Genomic DNA, 19,316 nt, shown 5'->3' on the forward strand with positions numbered 1-19,316 from the left:
CCCGAGGGCGTCGGCGCCAAGGGGTCACAGGCCGACCTCGGGCTCGGGGGGCCACAGTCAACCTGCAGTGTCCCCACGGGCAGGCGGCCTCACGTGGTCCTGTTCGGCCACTCTCCCAAAGACAGAGCGAAGGGCCCAGGCGCGCAGGGTCAAGGAGGGGGCAGAGGGCCGAGGCTCTGTGGCCCGGCCCGCCCAACTCCCCCACACCCGCCAGGCTGATCCGCCGAGCATTTAAACCCCGTCGCCATGGCTGCTAATTAGAACTGTCAACTGCCTCTCAGTCACCCGGAGAACAGGAGCCTCTCGGAAGGCATGAGGAGAGACGAAGAAATGACTTTGGCAGCTTCCAGCGTGATTTATGAGGTCTGCCATGGATGGATTTATTAATCTCTTTGTCAAAGGGCCGCTGACAGAGAGTTCGTGTCGTCTGTAATAAACTCGCGGGCTCACGCAAGCGCCTGTTAATACCCTCGTCTGGGGGCACGCGGGGCAGGAGGCAGGGGCAGGGGCAGGGTGTGCGCCCAGAGCAGACCAGGCTCGCCTTGGCTCTCCAACCTCAGCACACGCACCCGGGGACCCAGGCTGGCACAGACGCGCCCGGCCCGTGGCAGCCTGTGCCCTCCATGCTGGGGCGAGGGGGACAGGCCGAAGGCAGGGCCTGGGGGGGCCGCAGCTGGGGGAGCGGGCCAGGAGGACAGCGGGGCTTTGTGTCAAGCCGGCACTTAGAAAACATGATCATCACCCACCTCTGGGAGAGGCGAGTGTGTGGAAAGTTCCATGAACAGAGGGCTATGGGCTGTGCTTGCTGTGTACCCCACTCCTGCTGTGGTACACACATGCACACACGGATGCACATGCAGGCAAACACGTGCACACACACATGGATGCACACATGCACGTACACATGTGCACAGATGATGTGCATGTACACACATGCACACATGGGTGCACATGCAGGCATGAACATGCACACGAACACACATGCATGTACACACATGCAAGCACACACATGCACACACGGGTGTATATGCACGCATGGATGCACATACAGGCAAACATGTGCAAACACATGGATGCACACATGGAGGCAGACACATGCACACATGTGTACACACAGATGCACGCATGCATTCACACATGGACACGCATGCATGGACACACATGTACACATGGATGCACACATGCAGGCACACATATGCACACACATGAATGCACACATACAGGCATACACATGCAGACACGCATGCACACATGCAGGCACGCATGCACACACGTGGATGCACACCTGCTGGTAGATACACACACATGCAGACACACTCAAGCAAGCACACACGGATGTACGCACAGCATGCACACGGGGCATGTCTGTCTTGCTCCCACTCACATGAGGGACTATCTCTGCGTTGGCTGGGAAGGAGCAGTGAGTGGGGACAGGACACAGGGTGGCCCAAGCCCTGCGGGGGCCTATGGCACTGCCTTACTCCTGGCCCAGAGCAGGGCAAGGCAGGAGCCCCAACCCGCTCCCTGGGACCTGGGGCAGGGGCTGTGCTGGGGCTGGCAGGGAGGGGCAGTGGGGGGCCTCAGGGGGCACCCGGTGTCCTGGGGAACGTGGGAAACAGCTCAGGCCCACCAGCCCTGGAGTAATGGCAGGACGAAGGCGGCAGGGCCAGGGGCAGGGCCTGAGCCGGATGCTGTCCCCAGAGCCCAGGCGCAGGCAGGGAGGTCCTGGGGGCATGACGGCCAGGAAGGGTCAGGCCTTAAGGGAGGAGACGAGCCCAGGTGAGCCTGGGAGGGCAGGCAGGACACGCACAGCTGACGTCTGAGCTGGCTGCTGCCGATGCCCAGAGCACGTCCCCACTCCAGGTGCCAGGCCTCGGGCGCAGGAGCCCCTGGACTGCAGGCAGAGGGACCCCAGGAGAGCGGGTCACAGGGGCAGTCCGACGGACAGTTCTAAGGACGGGTGTTTCCAGCGAGGCCATTCTGCGCAATGGCCTGGGTGGCCGCAGGAACTCCCCCGGCACTGGGGTGTCACTGGTCTGCAGGTCCCATCTTCTCTCCAGGGGCCGAGCGCGGCCTGGCAGTCTCTGGGCCACACTGCTCGGTGGGACCTAGGGGAGGAGACGGTGAGCACCCCGTGCGTGATAAAAGTCAGGGTTTAGGCAACAGCAGAGAGGAGCACGGTGAGGAGCGAGACAGATGGGCCGCGGGCCACGGCATTGGGGAGTCAGGGGCAGCACCAGGCAGGCTTCCTGGAGGAGGTGGCATGTCTGCTTCAGCTTTTCATCCCTGAACACAGCCTCAGAAGCTTGGCTTGATGGAGCCTGCCTCACCGTCCACAGTCCCCCAATGCCACCGCTGGCCTGGACATCTGAGGCCTTCCCCTGCCTCAGAAACATTCTAGAATGTTCCTTGATAGTCGCAGGCACCTGCTCCCCCCACACCAAGAGCCTTTTCTCACTCCCGGCCTGGTCTGGGGCCTCTCCAGGGGGCTCCGCTCCCCCTCAACCCTGCAGGCTGTACCCAGGAGGGGCTGGGCCGTGACCCCCACTTCATGAGCCCCCTGCCTGGTCCTCGGGGAGAGCAGCAGGAGGACGGAGCCTCTGACCCGCCTGCCCATGCCCTCCCCTGCCTGCGTCCACTGTGCCACCCTTCAGTGACACGGGACCAAGGGCGCATCAGGGCACCAGGGGACCGCCAGGGACCCTCCTTGAGGCTTTGAAGCAGTTGACAGCAGGGAGGGACTGGGCTGACCCAGCAGGGCGCAGCCTCTGCCTCCAGGGGGCCGGCCCGGGACGGAGCCGGGACCTCACATTGCGTGTCTTAAGGACAAGGTGACCCTGCGTGTGTCTGCTGGACAAGGCAGCCTGAGCAAAGACCTGGGAAGCCGTTGGCCCGCCAGGCTCTGTGTCCAGGGCCAGCCGGGGCTCCGCTGTCCCGCCCCGGGGCGGCACCCCGCTTCTCAGCCCTCCTGGGGCAGCTGAAGCTAGGCTGGGCCAGGCGGCTACCGGTACCCATCTGGGTTCTCGGGCTGGCCAGCAGGCAGAGCTATAAAAAGCGGGATCTGCGTCCAAGAACTCAGCCGAGACCCACGCGGGGGAAGTGCCACTTTTAACCCACGTGGTGCCAACACCCCGTGGTGTCGAGGAAGCCGGTGAGCGGGTTGGACGAGGGGGCGGATGCCCAGATGGGGAGCTGCAGTGACCACCTGCGGGCCCAGGCTGGGCAGACTCACACCTGGCAGCTGGGGGCACCAGGCCAGCCCCTCGTAGGGCACAAGGGAGTGTGGGCTAAGACCACCAAAGGCTTGTGGGGCTGGGGCCATGACAGCCCAGCTGACCACCCAGTGCTGACTGCCCAATGCTGACCACTCAGTGCTGACCACCCCGTGCTGACCACCCAGCTAACTGCCTGCCTGCCCACAGGTCCCTGTCTGGTCGCATCGTGGGCGGCGTCTGGTGGTTCTTCACCCTCATCATCATCAGCTCGTACACGGCCAACCTGGCGGCCTTCCTGACAGTGGAGCGCATGGTGTCCCCCATCGAGAGCGCCGAGGACCTGGCCAAGCAGACGGAGATCGCCTACGGCACGCTGGAGGCCGGCTCCACCAAGGAGTTCTTCCGGGTACGGCCCTCCTCCCGTCAGCCCTGCCCTGCCGGCCCCGCCCCTGTGCCAAGGAGCCTTCACACCAGAGCCTAGTCACATGCTGAGAGCACACACGTACATATGCACACACACACGTGTGCTCACACATATGCACGCGCACGGCGTTTTCAAGGCCAGTCACAGCATATCCGCACATGGGAAAGGGCAGTCCCAGGGAACCGTGTTGAACTGTGGGCTGCCATGGGCCAGAGCTGGGCTGGGTCTGTTGGGGAGGGCATGGGCACACACACACAAACACACACACATACACACATGTGCACACACGCACACACATACACACATGTGCACACGCGCACACACATGCACACAATACACAAAAGCACATGCACACACATGCACACAATACACGTGCACACATACATGCACACACATACACATATGTGCATATGCACACAGACACACATGTGCACACATACACACAATACACACAAGCATACATGCACACAACGCACACAAGCACACATATACACACAATACATATACACACATGAGCATGCACACATGTACACACACGTGCACATGCAGACACATGTACACACACAAATGCATGCATACACATACACAGCACACACGCACAAATGTGCATGCACAGAGACACACGCATACACACATGCACACAGACATGTGTGCACACACACCACACGCACACGTAGACACACATGCGCACACACAGAAACACACACACGCACAGGCAGATACTCGGGGCCTCGTCAGGGGCCTGGGCTCTGCCCCCCAGGCTGCTGCTCCCCATAGCAGATGGCACGTGCCGGGGGCAGCTGCACCCCCGCCTGGCAAGGGGCTCGGAGGAAAGAGCTGCCCTGGGGGTCGGCACGCGTGTCCCTGGCCCCCGCAGGAAGGGGCCATGTGCTAGCCGGGGTCGGCGACGGGGAGAGACCCGGCAGTGGGGCTCCGGCGCGTGTCCGCCCCCGCGTGGACAGCTTAGCAGGGGCCCGGCCCTCTCCCCGCTCACACGCTGCCCCCGCAGAGGTCCAAGATCGCCGTGTTCGAGAAGATGTGGACGTACATGAAGTCGGCCGAGCCGTCCGTGTTCGTGCGCACCACAGAGGAGGGCATGATCCGGGTGCGCAAGTCCAAGGGCAAGTACGCGTACCTGCTGGAGTCCACCATGAACGAGTACATCGAGCAGCGCCGGCCCTGCGACACCATGAAGGTGGGCGGCAACCTGGACTCCAAGGGCTACGGCATCGCCACGCCCAAGGGCTCGGCCCTCAGGTACGTGTCCAGCGCCCGCCCGAGGCCGGAGCCGCGGTGGCCGCGGGTCCCCACCCCCACGTGCGTGTGACCTCGTGTTCCCGTGCTGTGCTCTGTGACTCCCTCGTCAGACATCCCGCCCCGCCCCTGCCAGCAGGACCCCCGGGACTCCAATGCCTTGCCCGAGGTGGCCCGAGGTGACTTGGGTCCAAACCTGAGCAAGGGACAGCGGCGCCTTCCCTGAGCACAGGGCTGAAGGGGGGGGGGGGAGGCGGTTTGGGACCCCAGTACCCTGCCCCATCCCAGCCACTGTGAGACCACCCGGGAAGTCAGTTCCTCCTGGGAGATGGCCAGGGGAGGGGTGGGGACGGCCACAGGGTGGACAGCAGGGGCCAGAGAACTGCCTGCACCCTCCAGGCCCTGGGCACCGCACCGGGGCAGTCACCAGCACTGGCCGGGGTGGCCTTAACAGCACTGCACACATCCAGGGGAGGAGCTGCTGAGGGGGCTGTCCCACGGTGCTCAGGGGCAGTGCCGGGGGGGACAGCCCAAAAGCCCAGGGCGCCCCGTGGGTGGACACGGTGAGTCCCGGCAGGCAGGGGAGGGAGGAAGCGCAGAGCTGCAGGCAGGGCAAGGGCTCCAGTTCGGAGGGTCCCTGGACACCCACAGCCCAGCCTGTCCCAGCCGAAGCGTCCACGGGGGCCTGTCTCTGCCCTGGCCCGGAATGCGCTGAGGCCCACGTCGTGGACGTGCCGGGCTCCTGGTAGCCGCTGTCCGTGGGCATGCTGGAGGCCTTGGGACGGAGTGGGCAGCCGGCCCCTGCCCACAGCTCTGCTGCTCCTGGGACAGCATCTCTGCCGCACCATGGGACTGGGCCTGGACAAGGCCACTGGGCCATCACCCCCTAGTGACCGGTGGCCCCTCACACGCTCTGGCAGGGCCAGGGCGTCTGGCCGAGACAGCACGGGGAGGTCTCACACTGCCCCTGCCAGCCACTGGCTCTGGTAGGAGGGACTGGCCAGCTGGCCTGTAGTGGGGCTGCGTGTCCACGCAGGTCCCAGGTCAGTGCTGGTACCTGTCTGCCCGACCACAGGCTGTCGGGCGGCACCTGGTGACCAAGGGAGGCGGGAAGCGGGCAGGGCCTCCCCAAGGGCCCACGGCGGCCGTGGGCAGGCAGCGACACCTCCACCGGGAAGGCGCCCAGCACTGCCCCCAGCAACACCCCCACAGGATCCCCCAGCCCTGGCCCCACCCCTGACCAGGTTTGGCTAGTCCCCACGGGGCCACCCCCCTCTGCCCTGCAGAAACACACTGCCCGCCCCCACGGCCAGCAGGAAGGACACGTGTGGCCCCCAAGGAACCCGGGAAACCAGCCCAGGCCCTGCTCTCGGGCCGCAGCATCAATCCAGGCTGCCAGGCGAATGCCGGCCCCTTCCACAGGCCTCGCGGCTGACGGCAGCCAGGGAGCCGGTTGTCATGGCAACCTCAGAAACTCAGCAGCCCGGTGGAGACTAAGAGCCCTGGGAAGGAGGAAGTGGTGCTCCGAGGCCTGGGGAGGGCTGGGCCGGCAGGACAGAGGCTGTGTGCACATGTGCACACATGTATGCGTACCTGTGTGTGTACGTGCACGAAGGGTGTACATGTGAGTACACGTGAGTGCACTGTGTACATGAACACATGCGTGTGCGTGAGTACACATGTGTGTATGTATGTGAGTGTACTGTGTGCATGTGAGTACATGTGTGCATGCATAACGTGAGTGCACTGTGTGCATGAGAGCACACGTGTGTGAATACACATGTGAGTGCACTGTGTGCATATGAGTACGCATGTGTGAATATATGTGTGTGCACATGTAAGAGTATACTGCATGCATGTGAGTACACACGTGTGTATGTGTGTGCACATATGTGCGTGTGTACACATGTGTCCATGCGTGTGCACATGCTGAGAGCCTGGTCGAGAGCAGAGAGGGCCCGGCTGCGTTCCTGGGCCCCATTGGTGGGGGCGGGGGGAGGTGGCAGCCACAGGCCATGTGACAGGGCCCTGGGGCCCATGAGCCCCTTGGTGTCTGCCGCGATGGCTCCTGGTCAATCCCAGAGGACCCCGTGGGTTCCACGAGACGGGCTGGCACTGCTGCCGGCAGCACCCGCTGTGGGGGTTGTGGGCCCCTTAGGGGACCCCCCCTGTGCCTGCCCTCCCTGTGAGGGTCAGAGGGCACGCACGGCCTCTCCCTCGGCTGAAGCCCCTCTCGGGGGCTGGGCAGGCCCAGTGGGGCCCGTGCATGGTTTCTCGTGCGAGAGGGGGTCCTTGCCAGGCCCCCGGAGGGTCTGGAGAACGCAGAGGCTCAGACAGCGGCCCGCGTGAGGCGGGGGGCAGCGGGGACGGTGGGAGCAGCTGGGGCACCCGCCGGCAGGCAGGCGGCCTGTCGCTTTCTTTCAGAGGTTGTAGCTGTCAAAAATAGCCTTCCTCCTCCTCCTCTCTGCTCCCTCATCAGCAACTTTATTTCCGGCCCCTTGGCGGCAGCTGCTGTGGCGGGCAGGGGGCGGGGGAGGGGTCTGGCGCTGTGGAGCTCAAAGGCCCCCGCGTGACCTTGGGAAGGGCATGCCGGCCCCAGGACGCTGGGCCCCAAGCCGGGGCTGGGCGTGAACCCCACACCTGCCGGCCAGGGCCAGGCACCCCAGACCAGTGTCCGTCCTGCAGCCTCGCCCCCACGCGCAGCCTGGCAGCACCCGGCTGCCTCTGGCGGCTGCCGCCGTCCACCCAGGGCCAGGGGCTTGGCAGCCCTGCAGCAGCTCAGCAGCAGCCGGTGTTCTTGACCCAGCCCCTGGCTCCCGGGCAGGACTGTCCACGGCTCCTGCCCACCTGCAGGCTGAGAACCTAGAGGGGACCTGGCCTGTGTCCCGCTCCAGATGGCGGGAGGGCCACTGGCCGCAACAGTCGAAGGGGCAGGCGGGCAGCTGGGCTCCTTCAGCAGCTGGAGGGGGCAGAGGGGCCCGAGGCCAGTGGTCCGAGCAAGTCTCCGCTCTCCCAGAAGGCAAGCAGGGCTCCGGCCACCCAGGGCTGCACGCCTGCAGCCACGCCCCGCACACGCCCGGCCTCCAGGACAGAGACGTGCCCGCCCCCCAGTGCCCCCAGGTGCCCCCTGCCTTCTCCGGGTGCCCAGGGGCTTTCCGAGCCGGCTCCCGAATCGGTTGCGTGGTGCCAGGCTGCACTCAGGGCTGAGGGCAAAGCACCTCCCAGCCCTCGGCGCTCTTCCTGCCCAGCCTTCCACACGAGCATGCATGTGTGTGTGCATGTGTGCGCATGTGTGTGAGCATGTGTGTGCATGTGTGTGAGCATGTGTGTATGTGTGTGCACATGTATGCATGTGTGTATGTATGTGCATGTGTATGCATATACGTATGTGTGTGCATATGTGTGTATGCATGTGTGTATGTGTGTGCATGTGTGCATATGTGTGCATGTGCGTGTGTGTGCATGTGTGCATACATGTGTGTGCATGTGTGCGCATGTGTATATGTGTGCATGTAAACGTGTGTGTGCGCGTGTGTGTGCATGTGTGCATGTATGTGTGTATGTGTGTATGTGCATGTGTGTGCGTGTGTTTGCATATGTGCACGTGTGCGTGCGTGTTCCAGGCATCAAGTCAGCATCTCACACAGCCACAGCAAGTGCTGCAGCCCAGAGATGCCCTCCCGGCCCCCAGTCCTTAGCATCTCACGGGCTAGCGCGACTTATAAGAGTATAAATATCCTTGTGCGTTGGGGCTAAGCCACACGTCCCCCACAGAGGGCCCGGCCCCCTGGCACTGTTCAAGTCCCCCGAGCCCTCGGACAGCGCTGCCCGGCTGCCCTGCTCTGCCCGCCCCGCACAGCCTGTCGCCCGAGAGCGGGCAACACCTGCCCGGGAGGCCCCAGCACTGCCCTGCCCTGGCACGGCCAGCAGGAGGAATGACGGTGCGCCCCAGGGCACACGAAAAAACAGCTCCTGGGACACAGATGCCCCAGCTCTGGGAACGGACCCTGGAGTGCAGGTGTCCAGACAGACTGTCCCCACTGTTCCTTGCTGCCATCTGCCCACCTCACAGAGCCCCAGAGCTGGGCCGGGCCCCTGCCCAGGCTTGCGGGAGAGGCTGCCAGTGATTGTGAGCCGGCGGGCCAGGGAATGGCCCGGCCACTCCTGGGATGGAGGGAGGGAGGGAGGGAGGGAGGGAGGGAGGGAGGGAGGGAGGGAAGGAGGAGGGAGGAGGGAGGAGCCACGCAGTGTGCCAGCACCAGGGGTGCTGTGTGCCCTGCTCTGGTCACTGTCGGCACCCGTGTGCCCTGCTATGGTCAGCGGCCCAGCGACAGCTGTGCTTCAGGGTGGGACGGGTGGCAGGCAGGGCTGCTGGGAGTCTCCCACAGGAGGGGCAGTGTGGGGTGGTGGTCAGTGCCAGCACTGCCCTGGGTGTCCACGCAGCACTCAGGGAAGCTGAGGTAGGGTCACTCGTCTGGATGGTTCCAGGGGCTCCCCACAAAGGGCAGGGACCCTGCAGACACCTGTAGACCCCCTGCGGACCCTGCTCCAGCCTGTGCGCCTGTCACCCACTCCCAGAAGCTCTGGGCCTCGCCCAGGGTGTCACGTGTGGGGCCACCCTTGGCCGGAGCAGGCGAGAATCAGGGGGACCAGGCAGGCCCCAGGGACACGTGCTGTCCACCAGCAGCCCTGCCCGGCCCCCATCTCAGCTCAGGGGGCGGGGGGGGGGCCTGCTCCACTACAGCCCTGAGCGTGTCTGCCCGTGTCCGTCAGTGTCTGCCCCGTGTCACCACGTGTCCACCCGTGTCTACCCGTGTCCACCCAAGTTCGTGCCGGGACCCCATGCCATGTGGCTGCTGACACTCATTCCCTTCCAGGAGGAGCTGGCGGGGCCTCGGAGCCGCCCCTGCTGAGCACGCTGGTGCCAGCCAGGACCCCCTAACCTCTCCCGCCTCTCTCCCCTCACACAGCGCCAGGAGAGGAGCTCCCACAGCCTCTGGAAAGGACGAGCGAGCGTCCCTCTGCCCGCGGGTCTCCTGCCTGGCCAGGCTCCTAACCGCTTCCTCCCTCAGGCTCCAGCCCACCCTGCTGTGACTGAGTTAACGGAATATTAGCCGCTGACCTGACCTGCTGCTCACTCTCCCCTCCCTCCTCCTCCTCCTCTTCCCTCCTCCTCCTTCCTCCCTCTCCCTCTCCCTCTCTCTCTCTCTCCCCCTCCACCTTGTTCCTTCTCTCCCTCCCTCTGTCCCTCTCTCTTCCTCCCTTTCTCCCTCTCCTCCTCTCTGTGTGTTGTGATGTGACAGACACTCAGGGGACCGGCGAGCCGGTGCCTGGCCTGCGGCTGCCACGTTGTAATTCCTTTGACCCCGACCAGTCACTGGCCGCCTGGGCCCCTGGGTCCGAAAGGGCAGAACTCCCCGGGGGGCACCGGGAAGGCGGGTGGGGAGGGAGGCGGCGAGGGCTTGTGCTCTGGGCGCAGGCCCCGTCCCGCGGTGCCAGTGCCGTGGCACGGGGGTCCGTCCCTGGGGTCAAAGGGCAACCTGGCAGGCTGGCCCAGGCCGCGGCGCGCCGCCCCGGGTCACGTGACTTGCCGCGTGTCCTCCGCTGTAACTCATCGCGTGTTATCTATTCGTTTTTAAAGAAACCCAGTAAACCTGGCAGTGTTAAAACTGAACGAGCAGGGGCTACTGGACAAATTGAAAAACAAATGGTGGTACGACAAGGGCGAGTGCGGCAGCGGGGGCGGTGATTCCAAGGTCAGCCCCAGCGCGAGCACGCGGTCTAGCGGGCGCGGCCAGCGCGGCGGGACCAGCAACGGCCAGGCCCCTGCGGCCCCCTCCGAGGGACCCCCGGCCTCCCGAGCCCGTGACGGCGGCCCCGCCCAGGGGCCGGCCCGGACCCGGCAGGCGGCGGCGGCCACCAGGACCCGGGGCCAGCGGCCGCCCCGGAGCCCCGGTCGCCGGGCCGCGCGCAGAGGCCGCGTTGCTGGTCACTCCCGCTGGGCGGGGCCGCCGCGCGTGCGCAGGAGCGGGAGGGGGCGCGGCGGGCGCGGGGGGCGGGCAGCGCGGCGGGCGCTGCGGTGCTGCGGATGGTGCTGTCTGCGAATAACATAAGATAACATTGGTGATGTTATTTATGTTATTTCCCCTGGCTGAAGAGGCCCCGTAAACCTAGCGGTTTTGAAACTGAGTGAGCAAGGCGTCTTAGACAAGCTGAAAAGCAAATGGTGGTACGATAAAGGGGAGTGTGGAAGCAAGGACTCCGGAAGTAAGGTCAGTCACGCCGCAGGGGCCGCCGCCCTAGACGCAGGGGTGGACCGCCGGCCGGGGGGGCGCAGGAGCGCGCGGCGCGGGCAGGAGGGCCGCGGGGAGCCGGGCCTGGACGCGCGCGGCCACGCGCCCCGCCCCGCCCCGCCCCGCCGCCCCCAGGCGCTGCCCAGGCGGCCGCAGGCCCGGCCCCTCCCAGGCCAGGCGGGGGTCACGCCCGGACGGGCGCCAGGCCCGGCCTCTCACGGGGTCACGCGGGACTCGAGAGCACCCCGGCCTCCAGGACGCACTGCATGCGCCCAGGCGCACTCGCGCGCGCACGCACATTCACGCTCAGTCGCACACTCGCTCGCACAGTCGCACTCACAGTCACACACTCGCGCACGCACATTCGCGCTCATAGTCGCACACTCGCTCACGCACATTCACACACACTCACACGCACATTCACACTCACAGTCACACACTTGCTCACACACATTCACACACACTCACACACGCATTCACTCACAGTCACACACTTGCTCACACACATTCACACACACTCACACACGCATTCACACAGTCACACACTCGCTCACACACATTCACACTCACACAGTCACACACTCGCTCACACACATGAACATATCCACTCATTCGATCATACGATCACTCATACACACATTCATACACTCACACATTCACACTATCACTCACAGCTGCACACTCACCACATTCACACACACTCATACACATTCACACGTCCACACACTCACATGCTCACACAGACCCACACATTCACACACGATCACTCGCACTTGCTCACACACACTAACACAATCACACTCAGGTGCATGCACACACTCAGGCATATTCACACACACACACTTGCTCTTTCACACACTCACTCTCACACGTATTCACTTTCACACTCATACACGTGCTCCCAGTCACATTAGCACACATTTATACAACCCATGCTCAAACATACTCACTTGAAGTCACACTCAGGCACGCTCACACACTCTCACATTCACATTCATACACACTCACACACATGCTTGTGCTCACACTCAGACACATACACTCACACACTCATGCTCACACTCACATTCTCACACACATTCTTACTCGCATATGCTCACACACATTCACACATTCACGCACGTTCACACAGTCACACACACACTCACACACTCCCTCGTGCTGGCGTGCGTACACGGGCCTTGACCCACCACGGCTGCTGAAGCTCAGACCAGCCCACACCGGAGGCCGCAGCACCGCAGGGTACACTCACTATTTCCTGCACAATCTTGAAAGCCACGACACGGGGAGACTTCTCTGAGGCAGGCAGTGCGTGGGCTGCGAGCCTGGGCAGGGTCAGGAGATCGACGTGGGGGCAGCCGGGTGGGCCCAGGGATGGCACCAGGGGACAGGGGTGTCCCAAGCCAGGCCAGAACCCAGGGACTGGCCCCCACGCGCCCCTTGCCCCCTCAGGCCTCGGAAAACTCCCCCAGGCAGCCCTGAGGCCTCACGCACCTGCCGCGTCCCCGGCTCTGCCCGGCGGGTCCGTCCCGTCCAGAGCACTCCAGGGGCCCCGCTGCCCAGTGCTGGCCTCGCTCAGACCCGGAGCAGTGGCTCCTCCCCCATCCCTGAAGACCCAGCTACTGGCAAGGGTGTGCAGGCCGCCCGACCCTCCCCCCCCCCAGCGTTCTCCGCCCAACCCTGCCCAGCCGCCCGTCCCGAGGGCCCCCACCTGGCCGCTCACTTCCCTGAGACACACCAGCTGCCTCAGAAAACACTCCTGGGGCCCAAAGCTCAGGACACACAGGGAGCGAGAGACGTCCCCAGGAGAGGACGGGGGCCACGCGCAGTGAGGGGCTCATGGGTGCCGGAGCAGGAGGGAAGCACTGGCACAGGCCCAGCCCGGCCGCCCGTGGCCCCCGGAAGAGACCTCCCCAGGGACAGTCGAACGGCCTTGGCTTGTCCAGTTCCAGAGGCCACCAGAAGACAGGACCCGAGCCGATCCCACGAGGGGCCAGCACCTGTGTCCTGGCATCTCACCCGCCCCCCAGAGCCCCTCTAGTGCCACAGAGAAGCCGCCGGTGCCGGGAGCCACCCTGATTCCTGGGAGGGACCTTGGTCCAAAGACAGAGCGGGACCCCCCAGCCTGCCTGGCGCGTGGGAAGAGAAATATGGAAAGGAAGGAAGACCCCTCCCAACACGAACAGAAGGTGGTGATGGGCACATGGGCCGGGCAGCCGTAGGAAGCTTGTCAGCACTGCCCGCCCACCCCCCAGGCATGCTGCAACTGTTCTCTCCCCCTACAAGCTGCCTGGCCCCGGGGAGCACAGCCAGCACAGGCTGGGAGCACGGAGAGCCCAGGACCCCGACTCTGATGGCCGAGGCCAGCAGCAGCCCTGCGGGAGCACACGGCCCGCGGCCGCCACCCAGCCAGACCCCACCCCAGCCCTGACCCAAGGCAGCTTCTCCCGCAGGTGACGCAGCCACACCAGCTGATGGCTTTCCAGGACACCGGCGCTGGGTCCACTCCCTGTGTGGAAGCGCCTGGGATCCAGCTCTGCCCCCACTGCCCAACGTCCTGAGGTGGCCACCCCACCCCAGCCTCTCCCCGCAGCTCTGCCACCGCCCGGTCCCCGTCCACTTCTCCCCCAGAACTCAGGGCCGCGAGTCGGGTGCTCTTCACCATCCGTCCGGAGAGAACTCTCTCGGGGGCCAGAGGGCACAGCAGGCTGATGGACGCGGCCACCCCAGGTTCCATCCCTGGCACCCCCAGAGTCCCCGAGTCCCGCCAGGAGTGAGCACAGAGCCAGGAGTCCCAAAGCAAACAGAATAACTTCTAGGAACCTGGGATGAAGTTTGTATCTAGGGCACGTCATGGCCAGTCCCAGCTCCTGGCTGGGCCAGAGCCTGCCGGGAAGGGCAGGGCAGGGGGGACGCGGCTCTCGGGGACGGCAGGAGGAGCCAGGGAGCCCAGGGCCAGGCGGGGGCGGGCCGCTGTGCTGACGGGGTCTCCATGCCCGGCGAGGCAGCGGCGGGAGGGAAAGAGAGGCAGGACTCAGGCGGGAGAGTCTCGCACACACAGACACACACCACGCACACGCACACGCACACACACAACTCCCGGGGACGTGCGCCTGAGTCTTGCCTCTGGGCGGCGCGGAGCGGGTGAAGGGGTGAGTGTCTGTGTGTGGGTGCTGACGCGAGCGCCCGGCACCCGCTGATGCCCCCTTCCTCCGCCAGGACAAGACCAGCGCCCTGAGCCTCAGCAACGTGGCCGGCGTCTTCTACATCCTCATCGGGGGCCTCGGCCTGGCCATGCTGGTCGCCCTGGTGGAGTTCTGCTACAAATCCCGCAGCGAGTCCAAGCGCATGAAGGTGGTGTCGTGCCCCGCCCGCCCTGCATGCCGGCCCCAGGGGGAGCGACAGGTGGAGGGCGGAAGGGAGTTCAAAGGGGAGTGTGGGAGAACGGCTACGCCCCCCAGAGCCAGGCAGGAGGGGGAGAGGGCAGCTGCTGTGACCACATAAACTAAGGTCTAGTTCCTGAAGTAGGGAGGAGATCTCCACCCTTGCCCTGGGAGCCACCGCATCGTGGGGGTTGACAAACCCGGCTGAGCAGGGTGGGCAGGGCAGGCAGACTAGCAGGTCAGCCGGGGCAAGAAGGAGGGCGGACCTGGGCCACCCGGACCTTCTGTACGGGTCTGGGTTGGGCCCCACACTGACCCTCCAGTCCCCAAGCGCGTCAGAGCAGACGCGAGGCTCTAAGTGCAAGGACCCTGGACTGCTTAGCTGGAGCTGGGGTCCAAGTCTCATGCATCGCAGAGGAGTCCCGGCAAGGACCCCGACAGCGACCCCCCCAAGCAGCTTACACGGGGTTGGTCAAGTGACAGCAGTTCCCTAGAAACTGACACAATGTTTCCAGTTCAGGCTGGTCATTCCTAAGACTCCCTGGACAGACACAATGTTTCCAATTCAGGCTGGTTCTTCCCAAGACCCCCTGGACAAACACAATGTTTCCAATTCAGGCTGGTTCTTCCCAAGACTCCCTGGACAGACACAATGTTTCCAATTCTGGCACATGGAGCCAACCCCCTCCCTCCCTGCCTCAGCTTGGCTAGGCCCACTGCCCAGGCCCCCTACTCCGAGAGGCTGTGCCCAGGGGTGGTCTCTGCCCAGGGTAACACTGTTTTCTGAGAAGTTGGGACTTTCTGATGGGGAAACCGAGTCTCAGGCTCAAGGTGGGGCCTGTCATGGCTCCACTTCGGCCTCCCGAGGGCAGGTGGGGGAGGAGGCTCGGGGGCGCCTGGAGCACCAGGCCTGGAGCACTGAGAAGCCGGAGTCGGGGCCCAGCCCAGGTGCGGCCAGGGCAAGCGTCCAAGCCCACGACCTCGGCCCAGCAGGCCCTCGCGGCACGTCCAGGTGGACCACGCCAGAACCACCCTAGGACTAGAGGAGCACCAAGCTGCTCCCAATCGGGCGGGTCCTCCCTTCCTGCCCATGTGCTTTCCCGCACAGCCCCCTGTAGATTATCAGGCCCGGGGAGCTTGGAGCAGGGGCTCAGCCCAGCCTGGGAACAGCCCCAAGAGCCGGTCAGGCAGGCACGGCCCAGGGCAAGAGAGCAGGATCAGTGAGCACTGGGGGAGCAGCTGGGTTAGAGGAGCACTGGGGAGGAGCCAGGTTAAAGGAGCACTGGGGGAGGAGTCCGGGTTATTGGAGCACTGGGGAGGAGCCGGGTTAGAGGAGCACTGGGGAGGAGCCGGGTTAGAGGAACACTGGGGGAGGAGTTCAGATTAGAGGAGCACTGGGAGGAGTCAGGTTAGAGGAGCACTGGGGAGGAGCCGGGTCAGCGAGCACTGGGGAAGAGCTGGGAATCGAGCACGGGGCGAGCCCTGGCCCGGGGCGAGCCCCCGTGCTCCTGAAGGGCTTCTGCTTGATCCCGCAGCAGCCCCTCAGCGAGACCATCCGGACGTCCACGCTCCCGCGGAACAGCGGCTCAGGGGCCGGCGGCGGCGAGAACGGCCGCGTGGGCAGCCACGACTTCCCCAAGTCCGTGCCCTCCGTGCCCTGCATGAGCCACACTTCAGGGATGCCCTTGGGGGCCACGGGGCTGTAGCCGAGCCCACCACACCCGCCAGTGCCAAAAACAACGACCAGGAAGGAAGCCGGCTGCCGGGATGCCGGGGGTGCCCGGCGGCAGGGGCAGCGCGTCCCCGCGGCCAACCCCGCGCCATGAAGAAACTGTTTTCTCTGACTGTCTTTGTACGTCCGTCCTTCCCCCTGCGCCAGGCGTGCAGCGTCCTCCGCCCCACCCCCACGCCGGCCCACCCTCACCAGCCCGCGTGGCTCAGGGGACCGTCCACTCCTGCCGGCCTCCGGGGGCCGCGCGGGCACAGCCGGGGGCCAAGGAGAGGACGCGGGTCTGGCCAGAGGGTCTTGCCCGGCCACACGTGCACGGACAACTCGGGGTTTTATGTCCATGGAAAGGGGTTCCCGGAAGCGAGAGGCCACAACCCCCACCCCAAGTAGACGCCAGAATCACAGGCACAGCCGGGGGTCCCACCACTGACCCCAACCCCCCGGAGCCTCCCCGTCACCCGCGACAGAAGGGGGCACTAGGGCTGCAGTGACCGCCAGGGCAGGGACCCCGCCTCCCCCAGGCCTCCGACCAGTGACCACGGCTCCTCACGCCCCCTGGCCCTCGGTGGGCAGCAGCGGCAGTAGACACACACAGTCAGGGGGACCCACCGAGGAGCAGCCTGCCGGCCCTCAGCGCTGGACATGGCGACCACCCATCACCCCTCCCTCTCTCTCTCTCCCCCTCTCCTTCCCTCTCCCTCCCTCTCTCCTTCCCCCTGCCCCCACCCCCCTCGAGAACCATCCCTGTCAATCTCCCTGTCCCAGGCCAGAGCCCAGACCCTCACAGCGGGCGGGGACCCGACCCGAGGAGGCGGCACGTGGGGCCACCATCCCCAATGCCCGCCCAGCCCTGCCACCCCCCGCGACCCACCCTGGGAGCCGCAATGCCCGGCCGGACGCCCCGACTCGGGAGGGTCTGGCACACGCGAGAGACAAGCTGACTTGATTCTGTATTTCTACTACTTTTCTTAAACGCTGAGCAGTGGGCGACGGCCGCTTGCTCTCGGTGCCCGTCTTCTCTCTGGCCTCCTGACTTGTTCTGACTCTCGGCACCTGTGTGAAAGGAGTTTGCTTGATCAAACACTAAATATATTTTCGGTCCCTGTTTCTCTTTCAGATAGCCAGCTGTTTATTTTTTTCCCCCCTTTTGGTATTTGCATAAAACAAAAATGTCACCGAGAATTAAATCACTGTGGGTCCATAATCTCTCTTCATTGCTGTTCATCCCATCGTGCCATCACTCAGGGCAGGCTCGAGGCTTAGGGGCCCCGCACAGACACAGAGACCCCTCTCCACTCGGCGGGCACCAGCAGGGACCCCAGGGCCAGGCAAGGACCTTGTGGGCCCCGGCTGAGGGCTCGGGGCACTTCCGGAGATGGCCCCTGTGACCGTCTCTCCCGACACCCCACCATGTCTCCCACAGAGGCGCTGGGCTCGGGAGGGGCCACCCTTTCTGAGCGTCCCCCTCAGGAGGGCACCGGGCGTGCCCCCAGCTGAGCTATCTTTCATCCAGGGGTCCAGAGGGCACCAGGAGGGCCCTGCCGCCCGTCCCGGGGACAGAGGCAGGAGCAGCAAGAGAGGGGCCACCTGAGGTGGGCACAGTCGCCGCCAGCTCCCGAGGTGCAGGCCGGGCCGGGGGCTCTGTAGAACACAGGCAGAGGGCACCCTGCGGGGCCCAGGGGACACCCGGCCACCAAGCCCTGGGACAATGCAGAGCTCCCGGGCCCCTGTGTCCAGGGCACCTCTGGGCGGGCACTTTCCAAACACAGCCTGGGGTGAGGAAGACCTTGGCTCCTCCTTAGGGACCTGCAGGGACCCCCACCAGGCCCGGCCCTGCCTTCTAGCCCCCAATCCAAGTGGCCGGGCCCTGGGGGAGGCCGTGGACGCAGGCAGCCCGAAGCAATGCAGAGTTGTCTCGAGTGTGGGTGTCTGCCTGGGCAGAGTTTCCTTGTCAGCACATCTCAGCCCCTGGCAGAGACACAAGGCACCAGTGCCCGGCACCAGCAACCTCCTGGCCAGAGCTTCCGGGAGGACAGCTAGGGGAGGGGACGCAGGCCTGGACGAGTGGAACGAGAGAGAGACCACAGGCAGGGCCAGGGCCCGCCGGGAAGCCGAGATGCAGAGCTGAGGCGAGGAGGGAGTGGTTGAAGCCGAAACCACTTGGTCAGCTAGTTATTTCAGACAGAACTTCATCACTCATTCACTTCATCCTGCCTTGGAGGCCACGACGGGAAGGGGGGCACCGGGGGCGTGAGATCATTTTGGTTTTAGTTTCAGGGAAAAAAAAAGCTGTTCTGACCTAGAGGTCCTGTCTCCACACACCCGCTCATTTAGCGGGAAAGAAGGCGCAGTTGCTAATTTGATTGAGTAATCAGCGTAATGAGCTGCTCAGAAACCGTTTAGCGGTGAAAGGAAAGCTCATTCCTCAGCCGCAAAGCCACAGTGGGGGGCGGGGGAGGTTGGGCGCAATCAGGCCGCAGCAGCTGTGGGCTTGGGGCTGGCCTGCGGGGAGGGGGGCTGAGCCACCCCTGTCGGAGGCCAAGGGTCCTTTCTAGTTTCACACGGAGAGGCTCGAGGTGCTGGAGCCCAGGCCGTCCTGAGTCCTGAGTCCCTGCGGCTGAGAAACTGCTCCACCCGCACTCAGCTGCCTGCCCGTGAAATCCGACCCTCCCCAGACGGCGCCCGGCGCCCAGTGCCACCCCTCCTCACGGTGGTTGTGCCAGAGCACTGGGCAGGCACGAGGTACGCTGTCCGAGGCTCAGCGGGTGGCGCCGCGAGAGGCCTCTGGGGGCCACCAGCCCTGGGATTTGGTTTCCTTTGCCCGTGGCGGAAAGAGCCGTGAGGGAGGGTCTGACTGCTCGAGTCCACCCCCCCCCCAACCTCCCCGGGGACAGCTCGACGCCGCCTGTGTCCCGCCCTCTGACTTGGCACCACAGAAGCCCTGGAACCAGGGAGGCTCCCCACAGCCGCGAGATGAGCCCGCGGGTCCTGGCCGCTGCCCAGCTCTGCACACGGGGT

The 19,316-nt window shown here is 64.9% G+C and overlaps 1 protein-coding gene across 2 annotated transcripts in view; it reads left to right on the forward strand.

The window, feature by feature from the left end:
- The window catches only part of GRIA1 (glutamate ionotropic receptor AMPA type subunit 1), a 78,929-nt gene extending 62,639 nt beyond the window's left edge, over positions 1-16,290 (forward strand). Inside the window, exons 12-16 of one of the 2 annotated variants that reach the window (XM_056112250.1) lie at positions 3,423-3,621; positions 4,649-4,896; positions 10,535-10,649; positions 14,406-14,540; positions 16,084-16,290. In XM_056112250.1, coding sequence (XP_055968225.1) covers positions 3,423-3,621; positions 4,649-4,896; positions 10,535-10,649; positions 14,406-14,540; positions 16,084-16,275 — 889 coding nt within the window. In that variant the 3' untranslated portion in view covers positions 16,276-16,290. Of the gene's footprint in view, positions 1-3,422; positions 3,622-4,648; positions 4,897-10,534; positions 10,650-11,050; positions 11,166-14,405; positions 14,541-16,083 lie in introns of both variants that reach the window. The other variant, XM_056112252.1, reaches the window with a different exon arrangement.
- The last annotated feature ends 3,026 nt before the right edge of the window (positions 16,291-19,316 follow it).

The sequence above is a fragment of the Sorex fumeus genome, unplaced genomic scaffold (genome assembly GCF_029834395.1).
Source record: "Sorex fumeus unplaced genomic scaffold, SorFum_2.1 ptg000017l, whole genome shotgun sequence".
Lineage (NCBI taxonomy): Eukaryota > Metazoa > Chordata > Mammalia > Eulipotyphla > Soricidae > Sorex > Sorex fumeus.